The 24,174-nt window shown below is 47.7% G+C and overlaps 1 protein-coding gene across 1 annotated transcript; it reads right to left on the reverse strand.

The window, feature by feature from the left end:
* Nucleotides 1-2,740: 2,740 nt before the first annotated feature.
* PBK (PDZ binding kinase) lies at nucleotides 2,741-17,350 on the reverse strand. Its single transcript, XM_065401796.1, has 7 exons — nucleotides 17,274-17,350; nucleotides 16,589-16,691; nucleotides 13,325-13,467; nucleotides 10,501-10,670; nucleotides 9,274-9,403; nucleotides 6,183-6,359; nucleotides 2,741-2,946 (listed from the first exon to the last, which is right to left on the reverse strand). The coding sequence occupies exons 1-7, from the start codon at nucleotides 17,329-17,331 to the stop codon at nucleotides 2,741-2,743; spliced, it is 987 nt and encodes a 328-aa protein (XP_065257868.1). The 5' UTR covers nucleotides 17,332-17,350.
* Nucleotides 17,351-24,174: the final 6,824 nt, after the last annotated feature.

The raw sequence follows: 24,174 nt of genomic DNA on the forward strand, positions 1-24,174 counted from the left end.
ATCGATCCCCCCAGGTGTGGACCTGCCCTAAGGATGGTATGTGTCAACTGCTTCTCTCTGCTGCTATCAGGTTTCTAAATGCAGTGGATTACCACTTTAGTTTCCTAGGATGTTAGCTAGGTGGACTGACTTGCTTAAGTGTCTACAACTATTTTAGCCTTTGTAAACATACTACACTAACTCCTCCATTTAACGTCGTTTCAATGTTACATCCCAGCTCAATTAGGGAACATGCTCGTTTAAAGTTGTGCAATGCTCCCTTATAACTTTGTTTGGCTGCCTGCTTGTAAGATTCTGTGGAAGAGCAGTGACTTTACAAGGGAGCATTGCACAAGTTCAGCTTCTCCCCCTCCCTCCCAGTGCTTCCCCCATGGCCAAACAGCTGTTTGGTGGTGCTTAGGACTTTCTGGGAGGGAGGGGGGGGAGGAGGAGGGAAGTGCTGTGTCTCTGCTCCTTCCCCTCCCTCCCAGAAAGTCCTACGGGCTGCTAAACAGCTGTTTGGTGGCACTTGGGGGGGGGGGGGGAGGGAAGGGATGTGGTGTGCTCTGGAGAGGAGGTGGAGTGAGGGTGGGAAGAGGTGGGCCTGGAGTATTCCCAGCAAAATCCAAGCCTATTCTCTGGGGAAGCTGCTGCTGCTGCAAAGGTGCTTCCTAGCATCCTTGCCTGCAGCTGGCTGTGCCTGTGTGGGGTAAGCCAGGGGCACTTCCCAACCACAGTACTGTACAGTATAATGCCTTTTATCTGCCCCCAAAAAATTTCCTTGGAACTTAACTCCCCACATTTACATTAAATCTTATGGGACAATTAGATTAGTTTAACATTGTTTCACTTAACATTGTAGTTATATTCCTGAAAAATGCAACTTTAAGTGAGGAGTTGCTGTAGTTTTGTTGCCCTGGCACAACCTGCTCATCAACTCTGATAAAACTCACCTGACTTGTGGCCTTACAAGAGTATAACATCTTTCTCCTTGTGCTTTGGCTTTAGTTTCTGTTTTGCCATCTTTGTTTTCCTTGTGTCCACTTCCCTTTCATTTTTGTTATGGCTACTACCATACAGAGTATAATTAGCCTGGACTGTAGTCAGTGGCCTACACTTGAAATGCTTGACATTCCAGGTTCGTCACAGCCTGTTCCATACAGTTCTGTTAGAATGGACGTGTGTATTTTGCAGTTGCATAACCAGGGAGTCCTCACTTTGTTATAAAGCTGTAGTCAAAAATCTACACAATTTGTTTCTAGCTCTTCTGATTACAAAGATGCTTGAAAACATTACCCACTGATGGGTCTGCAACTGTAGACAGCCAAATGAAGTATGAATTAACCTTCATTTAGTTGATTCTGAAACTTTTTTCTTTCTGAGGCCCCCCCAACATGCTATAAAAACCTCAAAGGCCCCCCTGTGCCACAACCTGTTTTTCTTCCTATAAAACCTAAGGCTGGCATTAGGGAGTAGCAAACAGGGCACTTGCCCATTGCCCCATGCACCAGGAAGCCCCACAAAGCTATGTGGCTCAGGCTCTGGCTTTCTTTCCTGGGCCCCAGTGAGCTTAATGCCAGCCCTGCTTCTGAGACCCCCCCCTAAAACCTGCTCATAGCCCCCCCAGGGGGCTACTGACCCCCATTAAGAACCATTGGTATCTAGAGCACATTATGGTAAGTGATGTCTTATTGCTCATGGTGGTTTAAGTATGATGGCCTCTTAGCTGGAAAACATGAAGCTGCCCCCCAAAAAAACCACTTTATCGGTAGCCTCCAAATGAGGCTTCTATGTCCCTCTTCCCTGAGTCTCTTGCAGCCCCTCAGTCCCACCTTGTCTGAATACCCTTTTGCTGTTTTTTGCCCAGTTCCAGTACCACATGAGGGGATGCTGCAGGCAAAGGCCAGAGCTAGTTCCACCTCATTACCACCCATCCATAACAGTCTAAGGCAATTAACACCTGAGCACTAACTCATGGGTTCTTAAAGCACTTAACGAAGTAGTACTCCATCTTGTCCTCAGTTTACAAATGGGAAACTCAAGGCATACATAACTGATAAGATCTCTCAGCACATACTTGACACAGTTGGAAATAAGTCAGAGCTCCAACTCCCTATACCTGATGCCAATAACACTTATCAAAATATGGTTCAAAAAAAGTTTCCTGATTTGGACACAACTAGCAGCCAGATGACTGGACAGCACTGAGCTCTCAGCATTGCAGGAAGTCATGCACTTACGCTGTTATCTTACTATTTATAAAAATGCCTGAAGTGTAATTGAGACAAGCACCTAATATTTAAAAAGATTTAAGTGCTTAGGTCAAACACAGCTATCTTGCTACAAGCCAATATTTTATTAATTCAAATTCACATCTGTTTTAAGGAATTGCTAGGCTTTTCTCAAATGCTTAATATTTGTTTAAAGCTACAGAATGCTATAAACTCATCCAGTGCAAAGGTTATTTCTTAAAGAATTCCCTATATCTTATGAAAAAGTTGTAAATACCAGAGGACATGTAAAGTAAGTTTATACGCTCTTAAAGAGTTTCTTATGGTATTTACAAAACCAAGTTTTCGCAATGTATATCTAAAGCTAACCCTCTGGTTGGCATTGTCTCACTGCTGATCATCTCAAGAAGCCCTGATACCAAGAATTTAGGTTACACTGGATTCTTGCATAACTATCAGCGTAGGAGGAGAAATACTGAAATTACATGTAGATGCCTCCACATCAGAATGCAGAGATATGAAGTCGTCAGTTACTGGTGATGCATCTCTTCCTCCAAGACTGCAACAATGTGTGCAGCAGAGGGACGCTGCTTCGGGTCCTCACACGTGCAGATGGAAAACATTTCAATCGCTTTTTGGTATGACTGGTCCAGCTCCTCCATGTTCAGTGGTGGCCTGGTGCCCAGAGCTGCATAATACGCCTCATCATCAAAGTCATCTTCATCAAATGTAGTCTCTGGCAAAGACCATTTAAAACAAGTTAGCAGCAGTAACTGGCAGTCTCAATTGCCTTAGATGTCAGGTGTGTTGGAAAGTGAATGCCACCTTCCCAAGGGCCATCATCCATTTAACCCCATGCAGTCTTTTCCTCCTCTAAATGGGGGTTTGAAGGGTAGGGAGCGGGAGAAAGCCCACTCTGTAAGAACCATGGAACTGGTCCTTTGAAGAGTTGCTTGCCATTCTAGAGCCAGTGTTCAGCAAGTGCTACCTTAGCTCTTGTTTGTTTTGCTTACAAGCCCATCTATCCTCTCACACGCAGCAATGCTTCAGAAGCAGCTGGGCCTCTGCCACTTTGGTTTGCTGATTCGGTCCCTTTGCATTTACAATCTACCACTTCAAACTATAATCCATCAGTTGGTTTTCTAGACCCCTCAGAAAAAGCGCCAACTGCGGACCGTTGGGACAAATGCAAAAGCCTCCCTGCAGTTACCACATTTAGGTACTTGCCAGCAAGCCACGTTGCCTGTTGGAATCTCATTAAAACAGGAGACCCCCAGTGATTACACAGCTGCATGGTTTGTAGCCATGGAGATTCTGAAGTATTTCCAGAGATTTGTAAATACCAATTTGTAATTTCCTTGTTTAATTGACACGTTTACTCTTATCCCACTGAAGTCAGTTGCAGTACAGCTGTCAGCTTCATTCGGATCAGATTCTACCCTGAATGAAATTTTCTGTTACTTAAGGTGAAAGTTTAAAAAAAAAAATCACTAGTTTTCCAGCTGTTAACTTTAAAGTCATACACTTCCCTACTTCCAACAGGGTGAACCAGTCTTGGTCGCACACCTGGCCTAGGCAACCCTACTCCAGCTTAAAAGAGGGGTGTGGAATGTGGGGATTAGGAAGCCCAACGAGATGCTATCTGTGCATATTTGTATGTCAATACGTTGCGAGTGCTCTGGAACTTAGTGGAGATGCTGGGGCTTGAGTTAGATGGTTTGCTGCTGGACTGGCCAGCTTGTTTGAAGGCCAGAGCAAAGGGAGTTTTCTCTACCAGACTTAGTTTGGGAAGAGTTTCTCCCTAGAATGATAGTTTTAGGATTCAAATTACATTGGTCTTATTTATATTGATTTTTTGGATAAAGTTACCACTCGCCTTAAAAAAATAGTGAATTCAGTGCTGGCTTGACAGCCCTAGAGATTGAAACCTCCATGTATCCAGCACAGACACAGCATAGGCAGTCAACAGTATATGCTTCTTCCACTCTGCCAGCGTGCCTCAAAAGTAACCTGGCAGGACCACTTCTAAAGGTAGGAGAAGGAGGGTGTCTCCAGAACCTACTCCCTCTTTGGTCTGTCTAGTCAGCCAACAAGTTTCAGTGTCAGTACAGGTGGTGGGTTTTTTGGCAACATGCATATCTATGCCTATAGATCTGCCTGATACCACCCAACCCTCTTCACACAACCCACCAAAAAAGCCAGATAATTAAGGGCCAACTTTTGGCCTTGACTGGAACTAATGTGACAATCTAGGGAGCTGAGGTTATCACATTATGACCCTACAGATTTCATCCCCAATCACCTGTGCCATCTAGTGCCTCCTTTTAAAGTGCAGTTTTGTTCTGTTTGATGACCACTTTTTGGTGGAAGGAGGAAAGCACTGGCACTTGGGCCAGGCAGCATCTAAACCAGCAGTCACAGATTAGCGAGGCTGTCCTGCTTTTGTACAGCAGAGACAAGGTGACTGAATTGGATCAGCACTGGCCTTTTAACAAGGAAATGAAAATATCACTTAGTTATTAAAATATAAGCCCTATCCCAAAAAAGTAAAACCAGGAGCTGGTTAAATGCTCCTATAATAATGCACTGGCTGGGCCATCTGCAAGGACTAAGTCTAGGAGCTGGATTTTAGTTCAAGCAGTGGAGGCTGATGCTTTCAGATCTAGAGATCCACATTCACACTGTTCGACTAGGTTATGCATCTACTTTGGCTTCCGAGTCCGAGTAGTCCAGTTGCCTCTGACGCTTTGTTGAACTCAGTTTGCTGGACTGGAGAAGAATTATGTTGTTATTCTTTGACTGTCATGCTGACCACATCACTTTGGTCCTAGTTAAACTGCAGCTACCACCATGGCAGATCCCTTCCCCAACACAGTTAAAACATGACTCAGTCTTGCAGTATAGATGGACCAGAATCATAGTCTAGGCACTTTCACTTGGCTTTTAGCAGGGCTGTAGCATGATTCAGAAACATGCTTTGGTCCGATCTACACTACACAATGGGAACCATGTTGAGGGACTATCCAGTTGCAACTTGGCTCTCATGCCAAGTTTAGTGTTGAGAGGAATTTGATAAGCAGCAGAATTTCAAGGGAGAATTCTCCTGCAGCTGTTTAACAAGCAGCTGGACTGCTTATGCGGCACGTCAGTATTTAAAATGATTAATTAGGCACATTTATCAACTCCTCATTTGGATCTAAAAACCCAAACAAACTTTAAAGCCGCTCAGCCACCTGCAAAAACATTGTGCGCAGCCAGGCACGTGTTTTGCAGCAAGCCCCCTGAGTAGCTTTGAAGGCCTCTTCTATGCTGCAACACGCTCCAGGCAAGGTGAGACAGTACTGGGAACAAACCAGTTCTTGGAAGCAAGAGAAGGGGTTAAAAAAAATAATCGGTGAGCAGAGAAAGGTCTTGGCTAACCTTTCCCCACACTATTTCCTTATGTCTTCCTTCAGCAGGCTATTGAAGTGGATGAACACAAGACAGTTTAATTGTTTTTCTAGTTGTATTAGTAGCAGATCATGATTCACATGTGTCTTCGCTAGTGGAGAAACACTAAAGGCTTCTCTACACTACCACTTTTGTCAGTATAACTTATGTCGCTCAGGGGTGTGAAAAACAAACCAACCAACCACTCCTGGGCAATATAAGTTACCCCAACAGAAGCACCGGTGTGGACAGCCCTATGTCAGCAGGACAGCGTCTCCTGACAACCTAGCTATTGCCGCTTGTGGGGTGGTTTTATGATGTCGACGGGAGAACTCGCCCCTGTCGGCACAGAGTGGCTACACAAGCAATCTTACAGCAGTGCAAGTGTAAGTTCGGCAGTGTAGACAAGCCCTAAGGCATCCCCTGCACATACAAATGTTCAACACAGTCAGTTCCACTATTGGGTAAATCCATCTTTAAGGGCAGCTTCCTGCAAGAGGTGCTTGATTTTAAGAGTTGGGACTGTAAGAAATAAAAGCTGACCTTCGTCGTCATCATCATCAGGCAGGTTCAGATGAGGTATGGAAAGGGTCATCATCTCCCACAGAGTCAGTCCAAAAGCAAAGATGTCCGCCGTATCAGTGATAACACCACCATCCTCCAGAGCTTCCTTAGGTTTCCATGGCTCTGTGCCAATGTAAAGTGCCTCCGGGTCACTCACTGAAGAGAAACAATACATGACTCAAGCCATGTCCACATTAGGAAAAACGGTGTACTTAACGTGTTAAACTATAACTGCCTTGTCTACACTAGGATTTGAAGATACGTCAGCTGGGCGAAGTAACCTCTAGGAATAAGCGAGAGGTCACCATGACCAGCTAATGGGTGTTAAAACTATGGCTTGACTTGTCCACATTAGGATTTTAACACCGTGCATTAACTGTTAAAAACACTTTCTCCCCTTACTTTAGAAGAGGCCTTAAAATGAACAGAAAGAATCAAGTTTGGGGGTGTCTCAACACCCAGTGATTCTATTCACACCTAAAGAGCGCAGGCAGACTAAGCTACATACTGTAGAAAGGGTAACATTTTTGCACCCAAAGATCTGCTGTAGGAATGATTGTGGGGGAAATTCTCAGACTAGATGATCACAATGGTCCCTTCTGGCCTTGGAATCTATGCAAATTGAAGAATAGGGAAAAATCCTGCAACGACAAAGTGATGGATGAGATGGGATCTAGTAGGCTGTTACCATCTCTCACCTTTGTGATTCGTGGGAACGTTATGCTGGCAGAGAGGCCTGGATTGGAATATGATCCTGAGACGCAGCACCTGCAATCTATTACACTGATGAATCAACTCTACCTCTCCCAGTCAATCAACAAGAGTTCTATTAAAGCCAGAGGACAAAGCCTCTGATAGAGTCCATTTCCCAGCTGTTGTCTTAAGGTGGCTGGGATGGAGGGATGAATTTACATCATGCTAGGTGACCCGCTGCTAGCAAGAAAATGATTTACTTTTCTTTAATCCAGCAAAGGTTTATTACTGGTCAGTATGTTTTTAAAGTCTCCAAGAGCTCCTAGTTAATCTTATAGAGTCGAAAAAATGTCTGTATCTGACTGAAAAAGGAAACCCAGTCACTGACTTGATGCCCACTCACTCCTGCAGAAGAGATTTTGGCACAGCAGGTTGCTTTCTAGTGAAGCCAGCATGCTGAGCGGTATGCATACGCTCTGGCAAGCAGTGGCGGCACACTTTCCCCATTGCCTAATAATTCACTGAGCGATCAGAAGGCTCACAGCTGTTTGAGAAACGTTGCTCTTGTGCTGCAAGGCTGATCTTCAAAAGTATCGGGCACTAATGAGAAATGAATGTTAGAATCCTTAACACTTTGTAGACCATCATTCTTCAATCCTTGGATGCCCCATGGCTAAGGCTACGGGTATTTTTAGTAAAAGTCATGGACAGGTCATGGGCAGTAAACAAAAATTCATGGCCCATAATCAGTCCATGACTTGTACTATGTACAAGTAACTAAATCTTGGGGGCAGGTGGGAGCAACCTGGGTGCTCTGGGGGGAATGGCCCATGGGCGCCACGGGTGCTCCCCTGCTGGTGCTGGGGGAGTGGGCAGCAGCGTGCGACCTGGCACCCCCGCTGGTGCTGGGGGAGAGAAGAGGGTTGGCAGGGCCCCTACCTGGCTCCTCGTGGCTTCCCCCCAGGCAGAGGCGTGGCCAGACAGCTCCATACGCTGCCTCTGCGCTGAGCGCTAGCTCTGCAGTTCCCATTGGCCAGGAACCCGGCCAACAGGAGCTGTGGGGTCAGTGCCTGCGGGCGGAGGCAGCACGCGGAGACGTTTGCTAGGAGCTGAGGGCATGTGGCCGCTTCTGGGGAGCCCCCCGAGGTAAGTGCCACCCAGAGCCCTCACCCCCAGCCCTGAGCCTCCTCCCACACCCAAACTCCTGCTGCTGCTGGTGGGTGTGTGTGTGTGTGTGTGGGGCCCAAGACTGCCCCAGCAGTGGCCCGTGCAGCTGGCCCAGGGGCTGCCTAAGCTGCTCAGGCGGCCTCTGGGCCAGCCGCTGCAGAAGTCACGGAGGTCCTGGAATCCGTGATTTCCGTGACAAACGTGCAGCTTTACCTATGGATAAGGACTCGGTATCCTTTTATGGCCGGTTGGATATTGTCTCCATGTGACACACCACAAGGCTTCACTCAGAGCTGGGCTGAAGGTTCTTCTACTTGAGAGGACGTGTTCTTTGTAGTCACCCTATCATTTAATATGTTTAACTACCCTCCTCATTGGGAGGTCATTCCTGTGGCCCTACACCCCCAGGCGCCAAAACCCATTTTGTCATGGCAGCATTGCATTCTCTTCCCGTATAAAATGAAACAGTTACTAATAAAAATCTAATAGTAACTGTTTCATAAATCAGTCAGCTGTTGCAAACCCAAGCACTGTGGAAAGAAACAGCAGAGAAAAGTGATTTTGTAATTAACCCAAACACATTCCTGCTTTAGACAGCTATACCACCAGGCCATTAGACATCTGCTTCTTGTTGTAGTTAAGTAAAACATTTATAATTTTCACAACTGGCTCAGGCTGGTCTCCAGAACTACGAAATAGAAGGTTAATTTACTTAACTCTCAAGCAGGAGTTAAGGTTTCCCCACAGCCAGATGCCAATTCAAAATCTGTTAGGCCTAATCCAGTGTTCCTTGTACACTGGAACTCCTAAGCACGTTAAGGTGAGTTCGGGGGTCCAAGAAATACAATATGGGGCCCTTTGGAGTAACGTGGAAGTTTCTTGCAATTATGCAGCACTATTCACCTGGAAGGATCACAAGGCACTTAAACTATAAGAACCACCTCCACTGAAATGCAGCCACCTCTGGGGCGAAGAATAGCAACCACATGGCATAGATCCAGGGACGGAAACTGCATCCTTGCACAGCAAACGCCTATTATGAAAGCACAAGGGGATCTTTTATGTCTACACAGACCAGACACCACTTCAGTTTAGACCAGTAGGCCATCCTTGCCCCTTCCGGGTCAAAAGCTAGCTTTAAAGTTTTGTGGTCCCAGACACCCATAGTGTCCAGATGACTGAAGCAGTCCAAGCTGACAGCCCCACATACCAGTCATGTTTTCATCCAGTGGCAGGGACACTCCCACATCGCAGATTTTTATCGACTCAAAGTCACCTTTAATGACAACGTTAGAAGACTTGATGTCTCCGTGGAGCAGTTTTTTATCGTTATGCAGATACTACAAGGCAGAAAAAGGAACATTAGCATCCCACCTACAGATGAGAAGCAACAAATAGAGAAAGAGGCTATTTTGGGCTGTGAAGCATCATCATATTATTATTTAACATTCATACTGCAGAGTCATCTTACGGCTTCAGTTGTGCTAGGTCCAACAGTCCCTGCCCCAAAGAATCTACTAATCTAGAAGACATAACATATCAGATGAATGAGACGAACAAGCAGACTTCAATGGAGCGATGCGGATTTACTTGAGCTGAGAATCTAGCCCAAGGTTTTTACATTGTTGTTAGTGTCACAGTAGCAATGCGAGAACTATCACTGAAGAGGCTGTTCCATGCAACCTTCTATTTTCATGGCTTATAACTAAGGCTACGGTTTAGTCACGAGTATCTTTAGTAAAAGTCACGGACAGGCCACGGGCAGTAAACAAAAATTCACGGCCTGTGACCTGTCCGTGACTTTTACTAAAAATACCAGTGAATAAAACTTGCCGGGGGCTGCCCGGGGGTCCCGTAGGTGGTGGGGGAGGGCGACCCGGCGTTTTTTTTTTTTCCCCTTATGCCTCTGGCCTCTCTCTGAGTACCCCTCCAGTATCTTCAGGACCAAACCCTTCAGCCTCCCAGGTCAGATTACCTGCCCATCCCACCTACCCACAACCTCTGCTGGTGCCAGATCTCCTTTATTGGCTGCCAGCATGAGGCTGAGGGTGGACTCTAGCAGCTAGCAAGGAGGAAAAGTGGGTGATTCCCAAAGGAATGGAAAAGTGTGAGTAAGCCAGTGGGGGCCAGTATTAACAAAAACAAAGTTGTATCACTTATTGGGTTACTTTCATTGTAAGCTGTTTGGGGCAGGGACCATCACTCCGTTCTGTGTTTGTACAGCACCTCGCACAATGGGATTGTGGGCTCTTTGGTCTTAATATCACGTTCCATGAAACCAGAGTGGCACCTTAACAAGAACTTGTGGCATCTGCAAACCATGTGCCAACACTAGTGCAGCGTCTTTTAGAGTCTCTCAGGTTGAGTTACTTTATTTTCCCAGTATCACCCCTGTATACAGCTCTGCCATGAAACTAATATCACTAGAAAAACATACCTTCAACCCTCTTGCCATGTTCAAGGCAACTTTGAGAATTGTAGCAGCAGGAAAAGGGCCCTGATGTTTTGTATTTCTCTCTTCAATTAAGTCATTGAGAGATTTTTCTCCTCCGTATTCCATAGCAAGGCACATGCTTCCATCGTTGGCCTGAGTAAATGCACGGTATCCTTAAAACAATCAGAGCTGTCATTTGTTTTTAGGGGACCACAAGAGGCAGTATCTGTAGGCATTTTACACGTATGCTTAGTAGCACAATTTGACAGCAGAGTCTCACTAATTCACAGTGCTATTTAGGCCACCCATAATTATGGCATTTTGTGAATAAGTAAACAAACAATATCAAAGTGTTCACATTTACAGCCGTATGACTGTAATGACCACAACTTCTGTGACACCTTTAGCCTGATCGGCACTCGGGTTTCTCCCCAAAAATTCTAACTGGTTTTAACAACAGTTCAACAAAACCAATTTTAAAACCATTTGGAGCCGTAATATAGGCCAGGTTTTTTAGGCAGCCTGGACCATTTGAAACTGGTTTAGGCCACGTGGAGCCTGCTCTACATTACAGCTCCAACCCATTTAAAATTCAAATTAGCTGACCTGAGAAAACCAGTTAAGAGTTTTTGGGAAAGTTTTCACAGCACAGACTGGCCTTCAGGTTTTTCCATATAAAGCCACAGGCCAAGATTTCCAGAAATGGGTGCCCAATTTGAGACATTTTAGGGAGAGGGGTCTAATTTTCAGAAAGTGCTGAGTGCCTCTGCACTGAAATCAGACTCACAGTGTCTCGAACTGGACACCTAAAACTTGAGGCCCGCAAAAATCACCAGCCCCTTTCGACAGTCTTGGCCATGGTATGTGTCACCCTAGCCAGTGCTAGCATTTGACTATGTTCAATAGAGTGGCGCATGGGGTTTTAAAATGGTTTCAGCATTTAATAAATGGTTTAGACTATTTTATTGTAAGTTAAAGGATAATTAGTTGACTTCACGTGATTTTCCAGGACAAACTCCCTGATATTAACATATTGTGTTACGTCTTTGCAAATGTCTCCCAAACTAAAAAGATGACACTTGTGTTTTTGCATGGTTTTTCCCATTGTATAACATGGACAAATAATCGTGTACGTCTTCTGTAGTACATTTTGCAAAACCAATGAAATCTTCGCAATATGAAACCTCAATACAATGTTCTTGGCCATTGAATTCTTGCTGAGAAGGGAGAACACCCATCATTTGGGAGGGGGTTATAAATTGGTAAAGTTCTGCTGGAGCACATATGGTATTTCTAGCAAAAATGAAAACGTCTTGATTTTTTTTTAAATGCACAGTAAAGAAAAAAGATAAATCAATTGCTGATTTCAGTGACAAAGATAATAATCCCAGGGATTAATGAGATATATTACAGTATTAACCAAAACTTCACTGAATATACCATGGTTTCACAAACTACACCTTTACCTCGATATAACGCTGCCCTCGGGAGCCAAAAAATCTTATGGCGTTATAGGTAAAACCGTGTTATATCGAATTTGCTTTGATCCACCGGACTGCGCAGCCCCCCCCCCCCCCCCCCCGAGCACTGCTTTACCGCGTTATAGCCGAATTCGTGTTATATTGGGTCGCGTTATATCGGGGTAGAGGTGTATTACTAACACTGAAAGTCAAGAATTTTTATAGAAGCTGTTTTCAAGAGGTTCTAGACTTTCCATAACTCAGGAACCGGCTTATTCTGCATACATTAATTCATTTTATTATTATTATTATTATTATTATTGAGTGCACAGCATCAAAGATACAAAGTATTTAGAGAGCAATCTTTGGCAATAACCACTTTTTGCATATGACGCTGTGCTTACTTCTGTTTGTCTGCTTTTTGAAAGGTCAAGTTTGGCATTTTATTCAGTGTGTGTTAATGACACTACCCCAGATATCAATAAAAGATTTCCAGCACCCTACACTGGACACGTTCTAATATGTTGTCACTATTCCCTCAGGCCCTGAACCTAGAAATACTGGCCCCTACTTAATTTTGTGCATGTGAGAAGCCTAATTGTAGTCAGTGGGGAAAAAATCATATAAGTGTAGGGCTGGAAAGGACGTTGAAAGGTCATCTAGTCCAGTCCCTTGTGCTGAAGCAGGACCAAGTATACCCATATAGTAAAGTTAAGCCTGTGTAAGTGTTTGCAGTATCTGGGCACTGAAGGAGGTCTACAGGATGCCAGCAGGCAATCTAAAGCTTTGCAAGGCTGCTCTGGGATAAGCCTAGCATGCCTGCGAATAAGAGCTCTGGTTCATTCCTCTCCTGTGGGGACAGAAGGAGAGCGACTCTACAATGCCTTGACAACCTACATGCTAGAAGTGGGATATTGAGGTATTTCTGAATTTTCCTTCACGGCAGCACCAGTACGCTGGCCAGAATTAGATCTTTTAAGGTTACCCTTAATGTTACATAGAGCGTTACATGACCTGTTAAGCCAAATCGATAGATTTGGAACTCTATACAAGGCTAAGGTAATACACGATGGAGGAAGGAACGAGTTGTATTGCGACCATGCCAGCTGGTGGATAGAGAGGAATGAAGGGAGAGTTGGAAGGGCCAGTGCATTTGTACTCTGACTATGGAATGTAGGGGTCAGGGGATATGCACACACACCCTCTGCTGCTCAAACAAGGTCCAGGGCCATTTGTGTTCCCCCCCGGCCCAGCGTGGCTCTGGGAAGGTAACATCAGGAAGGAGAATCCTGCCTTGTTAAGCCTCAGAGATGGCTCCAATAGTTACATTTGCAAATTAAGCATCTTAAGTTGTGTCTGAAACTTACCTACAATGTTTGGGTGCTGAAGGTTTTTCAGAATCTTGGCTTCTTCATTCAGTCTCTGTTGATATATATTTTGCTGCTTATTGTCACATTTTGGATTAATTTTCTTCACAGCCCATGGGGAATGAGACAAGCCTTTAGGAGATCTGTATGGAAAAAATTCACTCTGTTAGAAAATGCAGCATCGTCCCATCCATATTTGACATCAGTGATGAAAGATCTATCATAGGCATCTATTCAGTGTTGGCCAAGAGTATCATTAACATAATGATGGATGTACAATTAATTTGTGGAATTAAACAGTAAACCTAAAACTCTGAAACTAAATTTGCCAACTTAATAATAAATCATACACTGTACAGAGTTCGAATTTCTACTACAGTCATCTATTATAGTCAACCTCAGAGGAACTCCAGCAGTGTGGGGTAAACCCAGCAAAGTCTCCAAGAATTAATGAGCCATGAAGACTGAGCTAGTGGTGATGACTCCAATTTAGGTTTAAGGCATACTGATAAGGCCATATGGGGCATCTTGCACTGCCACTGCCTGTGCTGAACACAAACTGTGGATAGATTTCAGTTTCCAAGACAATCAAGCCAGCATCTTTCATCAGCACAGAAGTCTCGGGAAACTGCAGAAAAACCTGAGAGTCTCTGGATTAAGTTTAGAAGTGTGAGCAACAAGGGTGATGTCGTGGTGGGAGTCTGCTATAGACCACCAGATCAGGGGGATGAGGTGGACGAGGCTTTCTTCTGGCAACTAGCAGAAGTTACTAGATCGCAGGCCCTGGTTCTCATGGGAGACTTTAATCACCCTGATATCTGCTGGGAGAGCAATACAGCGGTGCCCAGAGAATCCAGGAAGTTTTTGGAAAGTGTAGGGGACAATTTCCTGGTGCAAGTGCTGGAGGAACCAACTAGGGGCAGAGCTCTTCTAGACCTGCTGCTCACAAACCAGGAAGAATTAGTAGGGGAAGCAAAAGTGGATGGGAACCTGGGAGGCAGTGACCATGAGATGGTCGAGTTCAGGATCCTGACACAAGGAAGAAAGGAGAGCAGCAGAATACGGACCCTGGACTTCAGAAAAGCAGACTTTGACTCCCTCAGGGAACTGATGGGCAGGATCCCCTGGCAGAATAACATGAGGGGGAAAGGAGTCCAGGAGAGCTGGCTGTATTTTAAAGAATCCTGATTGAGGTTGCAGGAACAAACCATCCCGATGTGTAGAAAGAATAGCAAATATGGCAGGCGACCAGCTTGGCTTAACAGTGAAATCCTTGCTGATCTTAAACACAAAAAAGAAGCTTACAAGAAGTGGAAGATTAGACAAATGACCAGGGAGGAGTATAAAAATATTGCTCAGGCATGCAGGAGTGAAATCAGGAAGGCCAAATCACACTTGGAGTTGCAGCTAGCAAGAGATGTTAAGAGTAACAAGAAGGGTTTCTTCAGGTATGTTAGCAACAAGAAGAAAGTCAAGGAAAGAGTGGGCCCCTTACTGAATGAGGGAGGCAACCTAGTGACAGAGGATGTGGAAAAAGCTAACGTACTCAATGCTTTTTTTGCCTCTGTCTTCACAAACATGGCAGCTCCCGGACTGCTGCACTGGGCAGCACAGTATAGGGAGGAGGTGACCAGCCCTCTGTGGAGAAAGAAGTGGTTTGGGACTATTTAGAAAAACTGGACGAGCACAAGTCCATGGGGCCGGATGCGCTGCATCCGAGGGTGCTAAAGGAGTTGGCGGATGTGATTGCCGAGCCATTGGCCATTATCTTTGAAAACTCATGGCAATCGGGGGAGATCCCAGATGACTGGAAAAAGGCTAATGTAGCGCCCATCTTTAAAAAAGGGAAGAAGGAGGATCCGGGGAACTACAGGCCAGTCAGCCTCACCTCAGTTCCTGGAAAAATCATGGAGCAGGTCCTCAAAGAATCAATTCTGAAGCACTTAGAGGAGAAGAAAGTGATCAGGAACAGTCAGCATGGATTCACCAAGGGCAAGTCATGCCTGACTAACCTAATTGCCTTCTATGACGAGATAACTGGGTCTGTGGATGAGGGGAAAGCAGTGGATGTGTTATTCCTTGCTTTTAGCAAAGCTTTTGATACGGTCTCCCACAGTATTCTTGCCGGCAAGTTAAAGAAGTATGGGCTGGATGAATGGACTATAAGGTGGATAGAAAACTGGCTAGATTGTCGGGCTCAACGGGTAGTGATCAATGGCTCCATGTCTAGTTGGCAGCCGGTTTCAAGCGGAGTGCCCCAAGGGTCGGTCCTGGGGCCAGTTTTGTTCAATATCTTCATTAATGATCTGGAGGATGGCATGGACTGCACTCCCAGCGAGTTTGCAGATGACACTAAACTGGGAGGAGTGGTAGATACGCTGGAGGGTAGGGATAGGATACAGAGGGACCTAGACAAATTAGAAGATTGGGCCAAAAGAAACCTGATGAGGTTCAACAAGGACAAGTGCAGAGTTCTGCACTTAGGACGGAAGAATCCCACGCACCGCTACAGGCTGGGGACCAAGTGGTTAGGCAGCAGTTCTGCAGAAAAGAACCTAGGGGTTACAGTGGACGGAAGCTGGATATGAGTCAACAGTGTGCATTGCCAGCAGATCAAGGGACGTGATCATTCCCCTCTATTCGACATTGGTGAGGCCTCATCTGGAGTACTGTGTCCAGTTTTGGGCCCCACACTACAAGAAGGATATGGAAAATTTGGAAAGAGTCCAGCGGAGGGCAACAAAAATGATTAGGGGGCTGAAGCACATGACTTATGAGGAGAGGCTGAGGGAACTGGGATTGTTTAGTCTGCAGAAGAGAAGAATGAGGGGGGATTTGATAGCTGCTTTCAACTACCTGAAAGGGGGTTCCAAAGAGGATGGATCTAGACTGTTCTCAGTGGTAGCAGACGACAGAACAAGGAGTAATGGTCTCAAGTTGCAGTGGGGGAGGTCTAGGTTGGATATTAGGAAACACTATTTCACTAGGAGGGTGGTGAAGCACTGGAATGGGTTCCCTAGGGAGGTGGTGGAATCTCCTTCCTTAGAGGTTTTTAAGGTCCGGCTTGACAAACCCCTGGCTGGGATGATTTAGTTGGGAATTGGTCCTGCTTTGAGCAGGGGGTTGGACTAGATACCTCCTGAGGTCCCTTCCAACCCTGATATTCTATGATTCTATGATTCTCTCTAAAAATCTATCCTAGTAGTATGTGATCTAAAGTCCCAGGTAATGGCCACCCTATCCTGTTTATGTTCTTACACTTACCTTTTCATAAGGTAAACATTTACCCCAGTTCCATAACCAAGCTTCTGCATGAAAGGAGAGGCTGGAATAACTACAGAAGCTGAAGGTCCACATGACCCATTGTCTAAAAAACAAAAAACAAGAAAAAAATCATTCCATTTCTATAGCATCTTCCCTCTGAAGATCTCAAAGCTCTTCCTACAAGCATCTAAAGAGTTATTTTTTTGACTACAACTGTACTTGGAGCTTTGTATGGAAGAGAGGTTGATGAGTTTTTTTAAAAAGCTCTTCACAAACCTCCTTTTCTTTGATTAGACTTCAGGAAACCATCCAAATATGTATGCGCCATACCCTCCTTGGTGTACATCTCAATGGAAATCTTTAACAAAACTTCACATGGAGTTTTATTTTCCCAGTAATTTAAAGTCTGATCTCAAAAGAAACTTATTTTCCTCTCACTTTCAAATCCACATTGTAATGATTGTGTTTATAAATAGTCATTCTAACAGGACATGATCAGCACTATCTTGTTTATTAGGCAACTACTACCACACCACCACTAGCTTTATATTGTGAAACACTGGGCCCAGAGATAATCTGATTAGAAAACTTCAGTATTGATTATACTTCAATGGAAGCGTTATAGGGGATAAATTAACCCTATTCTACAATAGTTAACCAGAGGCCACATTTGAATACAACTTACCAGATTTCTTCCTATTAGTTATTTTATTAGGAGTCTTGAACGCAGTTGCTGTTTCCATTGGGGATAATTGTCCTGAGCTTTATGACACAAGAGAGTTACATCAGATTGGCTTGCAATGTATTTCTCCAGTGCAGAACATTTATGGATATATATATAAATCTCATACTATATCTTTAAGCACATTCTATAATTCATACTAATTGGCACATTCTATAAACGTGTGCTGTAGATTAACGGACCCCTGAGCTGACACTGCAACCCAGGTCAGAGCTTTCTAGCTGCCATAACAAGTTGTTGTTTACAGTGTTGTTGTAGCCGTGTGGGTCCCAGGATATTAGAGAGACAAGGTGGTGAGGTAATAGCTTTTATCAGACCAGCTTCTGTTGGTGAGCGAGACAAGCTTGGGAGCTTACATAGAGCTCTCTCAGGCTCAGGTAGATCAGAGGTGGACGCATGATTCCTGGGGCGCCCTCCCCAGCTCGAGTGGATAGGAGGAGTGGGGGGAAAGCACACAGGACTCCTGGGTCCCTTCCCCAGCTAGGGTGAAGGGGGGGGGGGGGGGCCGCACAGGACTCCTGGGTCCCTTCCCCAGCTAGGGTGAAGGGGAGGGGCGCACAGGACTCCTGGGTCCCTTCCCCAGCTAGGGTGAAGGGGGGGGCGCACAGGACTCCTGGGTCCCTTCCCCAGCTAGGGTGGAGGGGGGGGGCGCACAGGACTCCTGGGTCCCTTCCCCAGCTAGGGTGAAGGGGGGGGCGCACAGGACTCCTGGGTCCCTTCCCCAGCTAGGGTGAAGGGGGGGGCGCACAGGACTCCTGGGTCCCTTCCCCAGCTAGGGTGAAGGGGGGGGGGCGCACAGGACTCCTGGGTCCCTTCCCCAGCTAGGGTGAAGGGGGGGGGCGCACAGGACTCCTGGGTCCCTTCCCCAGCTAGGGTGGAGGGGGGGCGCACAGGACTCCTGGGTCCCCTCCCGGTCGGGGGCGGAATCCCGGCCCGTTACCTGCCCCGGCTCCGGTCACTATTAACCGCTGCCATTTGAATCCGCGCGCGCGCTGCTCCCGGAGCCCGAGCCAGACCCCGCCTCCCCGAGCGGCTACGGCGGCCGTGCGGCCCAAACAGGGTCGGTCGGGAGATTGCGACACGAGGGGCGGGGCGCGGGGCCCGAGGGGGCGGGCCCATTGCGGGTGGGCGGAGCCACGGGACACGGGAGGGGGGAATCGATCAGCCTTTATGGGGCTAGCCCTCTGCTGGATGCCAGCGAGGCAGTGTGACCTAGTGGACAGGGCTTGGGGCTGGCACCCATGAGAGCTCACCTCAGTTTCCAACTCTGCGACTGGCTGTTGGGTGACCTGGGGCACGTCTCTTCCTGCCTCGTGCCTCAGTTTCCCCATTGTTAAATTGGGATAATGATACTGACCTCCTTTGTAAAGCACTTTGAGATCTATGGAAGAATAGGTGCTATATAACAGCTAGGGATTATTATTTATTCTGTTTTAGTTCCCAGCTGAAGCCTGCTCCCTGGAGAAATTCTCTCTGCCTGCCTCTTGCTCCCCATCACAAGGGAGAGCTTTAGCTGCTTTCAGTGTGCTCCAGCCAGGGCCGGCTCTAACTTTTTTGCCGCCCCAAGCAAAAAAAAAGAGCGCCGCCCCGCAGTAACACCCCCCCGAGCGCCGCCCCGCCCCGCCGAAACACCCCCCCTGAAAAAAAAAACCCCGAGTGCTGCGCCACTGAAACACCCTCCCACACACACGCCGCCCCGCCGAAACACCCCCCCCAAGCGTCGCGCCACCGGAAAAAATAAAAAAACCCGTGCGCCGCGCCATCGGGAAAAAAACAACCCCGCGCACCGTGCTGCCGAAACACCCCCCCGCGTGCCGCACCGCTGGGGGGGAAAAAAAAACAACCAAGCGCCGCGCCGCCGAAACAAAAACAACCCACCCCCCTGAGCGCCGCCCGGCCGAAACAAAACAAAACAAAAATAAACCTTGAGCGCCGCCCCGCCGAACCAAAAAAACAAAACCAAAACCCCGAGCGCCGCGCCGCCAAAACAGCCCACCCAGTGCCGCGCCGCTGAAACACCCCCGCCCCCTCGAGCACCACGCCACACCGCCGAAACACAAACAACCCACCCCCCCGAGTGCCACCCGGCCGAAACAAAAACAACAACAACAAAAAAACCCCGAGTGCCCCCCGCCACCCCAAGATTGGCCGCCCCTTACAAGGTGCCGCCCCAAGCACGTGCTTGGTCGGCTTGTGCCTGGAGCCGGCCCTGGCTCCTGCTAGACACTAAGCCTGCTCCTGGAGGAGAAAATGTTGTCCAGACAGGCATTTTTTAACTGGACACTGGGAATAAGATTGTAGATCCCTGTCTCCACCCCTTGCATGCTCAAGGCCACAAATTGGAACATGTTCCCTGCTGCCTTTCTGATCCTTCCCTTCCAAGTGACAGCAGACTCCCTCTTCTCCCTCCACGTTGCTCGGGATGCTGCCCCATTTGCATGCCCAGCCCTCTTTCTCATAGACTCATAGTCCTAGAGTTTAAAGCCCGAAGGAACCGCCAGATCATCTATCTGACCTCCTGTATATCACAGGCCACAGACACCACCCAGCACCTGTGCACTAAACCCAACAAACGAGATTGGACCAAAGTCAATGGAACCCACAGGCAGAGAATAGGAAGGACCAGAGGCCTCTGCCATGACAGGGAAATGATTAAGTGAGATACTCCTAGATAATCCTAGCAAGTGACCCACACCCACGTGCCTGCCGCAGAGGAAAGTAAACAAAAGGTTGCTGCCAATCAGAGCTGGGGGGAAATTCCTTCCTGACTCCACACAGGGGGATCAGCTAGACCCTGAGCCTGTGAGCAAGAACCAGTCAGCTGAGCCCCTGAGCGAGAGAACGCTCCGTGCCACCTCCCAGCCCTGGCCAGCCCTGGCCCACCCCGGCCAATGTCCCGTCTCCAGCCAGGGACATCCCTGATGCTTCAAAGGAAGGAGATTAAAAATGCCTCCCAGTACACACTGGGGGGGGGGGGGGGGAAATCCCTTCTTGATCCCTGCTGGTGGGCTGCTGAAACCCTAAGGGTATGTCTACACTACGGGATTAATCCGAATTTATATCATTCGAATTTGGGAAACAGATTGTATAAATTCGATTGTATGCGGCCACACTAAGCACATTAATTCGGCGGTGTGCGTCCATGTACCGGGGCTAGTGTCGATTTCTGGAGCGTTGCACTGTGGGTAGCTATCCCATAGTTCCCGCAGTCTCCTCCGCCCATTGGAATTCTGGGTTGAGATCCCAATGCATGATGGGGCCAAAAACATTGTCGCAGGTGGTTCTGGGTATATCCTCCCCCCTCTCCAGGAAGCAACGGCAGACAACCGTTTCGCGCCTTTTTCCTGGGTGAACAGTGCAGACGCCATACCACGGCAAGCATGGAGCCCGCTCAGCTCAAGACAGCAGTCATGAACATTGTAAATACCTCGTGCCTTATCGTGCAGTTTATGCTGAACAAGAACCTGGAAAACCAGGCGGCGAGGAACAGGCTACAGCAGCGCGGTGACGAGAGTGATGAGGATATAGACATGGAATTCTATCGAACCGCGGGACCCGGTGCTTTGGAGATCATGCTGTTAATGGGGCAGGTTATAGGCATGGAACGCCGATTCTGGGCCCAGGAAACAAGCACAGACTGGTGGGACCGCATAGTGTTGCAGGTGTGGGACGATTCCCAGTGGCTGCGGAACTTTCGCATGCGTAAGGGCACTTTCATGGAACTTTGTGACTTGCTTTCCCCTGCCCTGAAGCGCCAGAATACCAGGATGAGAGCAGCCCTCACAGTTGAGAAGCGAGTGGCAATAGCCCTGTGGAAGCTTGCAATGCCAGACAGCTACCGGTCAGTCGGGAATCAATTTGGAGTGGGCAAATCTACTGTGGGGGCTGCTGTGATGCAAGTAGCCAAAGCAATCACTGAGGTGCTGCTACACAAGCTAGTGACTCTGGGAGATGTGCAGGTCATAGTGGATGGCTTTGCTGCAATGGGATTCCCTAACTGTGGTGGGGCGATAGATGGAACCCACATCCCTATCTTGGCACCGGAGCACCAGGGTACCCAGTACATAAACCGCAAGGGGTACTTTTCAATGGTGCTGCAAGCACTTGTGGATCACAAGGGACGTTTCACCAACATCAACGCGGGCTGGCCGGGAAGGGTTCATGATGCTCGCGTCTTCAGGAACACTACTCTGTTTAAAGGGCTGCAGCAAGGGACTTACTTCCCGGACCAGAAAATAACCGTTGGGGATGTTGAAATGCCAATAGTTATTCTTGGGGACCCAGCCTACCCCTTAATGCCATGGCTCATGAAGCCATACACAGGCAGCCTGGACAGGAGTCAGGAGCTGTTTAACTACAGGCTGAGCAAGTGCAGAATGGTGGTTGAATGTGCATTTGGCCGTTTAAAAGGTCGCTGGCGATCGCTACAAACTCGCTTTGACCTCAGCCAAAGAAATCTCCCCATTGTTATTTCTGCTTGCTGTGTGCTCCACAATCTCTGTGAAAGTAAGGGGGAGACCTTTATGGCAGGGTGGGAGTGGCTGAGGCAAATCGCCTGGCTGCTGATTACGCGCAGCCAGACACCAGGGCGATTAGAAGAACACACCAGGAAGCGCTGTGCATCAGAGAAGCTTTGAAAACCAGTTTCATGACTGGCCAGGCTACAGTGTGAAATTTCTGTTTGTTTCTCCCTTCATGAAAACCAGCCCCCTTTATTGACTCATTCATTCTCTGTAAGCAACCCACCCTCCCCCTTCCCCCAGCTTTCTTTCAAAGGAAATAAAGTCACTATCATTTAAAAATCATGTATTCTTTATTAAGTGATTATAAACATAGGGAGAGAACGAAGAAGGTAATCTGGGTGAGGTTTGGGAGGAGGGTAGGAGGGAAGTAAAAGGCCACTGAACAAATTCAATATAATGACAGCCTTTTGGTTGGGCTGTCCACTGGGGTGGAGTGGGAGGGTGCACGGAGCCTCCCCCCCCCGCGTTCTTACACGTCTGGGTGAGGGGGATATGGAATATGGTGAGGGGGGAGGGAGGTTATACAGTGGCTGCAGCGGCACTCTGTCATCCTGCTGCCGTTCCTGAAGCTCCACCAGACGCCGGAGCATGTCCGTTTGCTCACGCAGCAGCCCCAGCGTTGCAGCCTGCCACCTCTCATCTCGAGCGTCCCTCAAGACCTCACGTTCACTGGCATCTTTCCTAAATTTAGATACGGTGTCCTTCCACTCATTCAAATGAGCTCTTTCATTGCGGGTGGATTCCATTATTTCTGTGAACATGTCGTCTCGCGTCCTCTTTCTACGCCGCCTTATCTGAGATAGCCTTCGGGACGGAGGAGGGAGGCTTGAAAAATTTGCAGCTGCTGGAGGGAGGGTTGAAAGAAAGGAGAGAAGTTTTTAAACTGATACATTTTACAGAACAATGCTTATACTCTTTCATGGTGAAAAACACTATTCACATTACATAGCACATGTGATTTCAGTACAAGGTCGCATTTTCCATCTTAATATTGAGTGCCTGTGGCTTTGGTGTTAGAGATCACAGACGCAGGTCCGGGCAACAGAATTCAGCTTACAGGCAGCCATGGTAAGCCATTGTTTTTCGGCTTCTGCGCCCTCCTTTCCCACATACCAAGCAAAGCCTGTTGACTGCTGCGGTTTTCCTGCTAACCTTCAGCAGCAGAAAACAAACTAACCCCCCCACCATCCAATTCTCTGGGATGATCGCTTTATCCCTCCTCCCACCGCGTGGCAGGTATCAGGGAAGATCCCTGCAGAAACCAAACTAACCCCCCCGCCCCCCCCTCCTGCCATGAATTCCCTGGGATGATCAATGTACCCCTCCCCCGACCGCGTGGCAGGTATCAGGGAAGATCCCTGCAGAAACCAAACTAACCCTCCCACCCCCACCCCCTCCCGCCATGAATTCCCTGGGATGATCAATGTACCCCTCCCCCGACCGCGTGGCTGGTAACAGGGAAGATCCCTGCTAGCCAAACGCGAAAAGCTCAGGGCCAATTCCCCCCCCCCCTGTGCTTGGCTAACTGCAGGGAAGGATTTCTTTTCAGCCACAGGCAAACAGCCCAGTAGGAACGGCCACCTCTGTCCCCTTAATTAAGTTCCCATATTTCAACCAGGTTACCATGAGCGATATCACTCTCCTGAGGATTACACAGCAAGATAAAGAACGGATGTTGCTTGAATGCCAGCAAACACCGGGACCATACGCTGCCAGGCTTTGTCAGGCAATGATACCAGATTACTTGCTACTAGCATGGCGTGGTCAAGTGTCCTACCATGGAGGACGGAATAAGGCTGCACTGCCCAGAAACCTTGTGGCAAGGCTTTTGGAGTACCTCCAGGAGAGCTTCATGGAGATGTCCCTGGAGGATTTCCGCTCCATCCCCAGACATGTTAACAGACTTTTCCAGTAGCTGTACTGGCCGCGAATGCATCCCAAGTCCTCAGGGCAAATTAATCATTAAAAAACGCTTGCTTTTAAACCATGTTTTATATTTTAAAAGGTAAACTCACCTGAGGTCCCTTCCATGGGGTCATGGTCTTGGCTACTGGCTTGGGAGGCTTGGGAGGGTACTTCAGTCAGGCTGAGAAAAAGATCCTGGCTGTTGGGGAGAACGGAGTGCTGGGTGCTCTCTGCAAGCTCGTCCTCCTCCTCCTCCTCCTCTTCCCCATCCGCAGAATCCTCAGGTGTAGCTGATGAGACTATCCCCGACCCGGAATCCACGGTCACAGGTGGGGTAGTGGTGGCGGCCCCCCCTAGAATTGCATGCAGCTCGGCGTAGAAGCGGCATGTCCGCGGCTCTGACCCGGAGCGACCGT

The sequence above is a fragment of the Emys orbicularis genome, chromosome 3 (genome assembly GCF_028017835.1).
Source record: "Emys orbicularis isolate rEmyOrb1 chromosome 3, rEmyOrb1.hap1, whole genome shotgun sequence".
Classification (NCBI taxonomy): domain Eukaryota; kingdom Metazoa; phylum Chordata; order Testudines; family Emydidae; genus Emys; species Emys orbicularis.

What these genes read in the sequence shown, in the direction of transcription:
- PBK (XM_065401796.1), bottom strand. Translation starts at nt 17,331, where the DNA reads ATGGAAACAGCAACTGCGTTCAAGACTCCTAATAAAATAACTAATAGG. An exon ending in AATGTTTACCTTATGAAAAG is followed by an intron (nt 13,468 to 16,588) that starts GTAAGTGTAAGA and finishes TTTTCCATACAG; the next exon opens with ATCTCCTAAAGGCTTGTCTC. An exon ending in ACATGGCAAGAGGGTTGAAG is followed by an intron (nt 9,404 to 10,500) that starts GTATGTTTTTCT and finishes TCTGCCTTGTAG; the next exon opens with TATCTGCATAACGATAAAAA.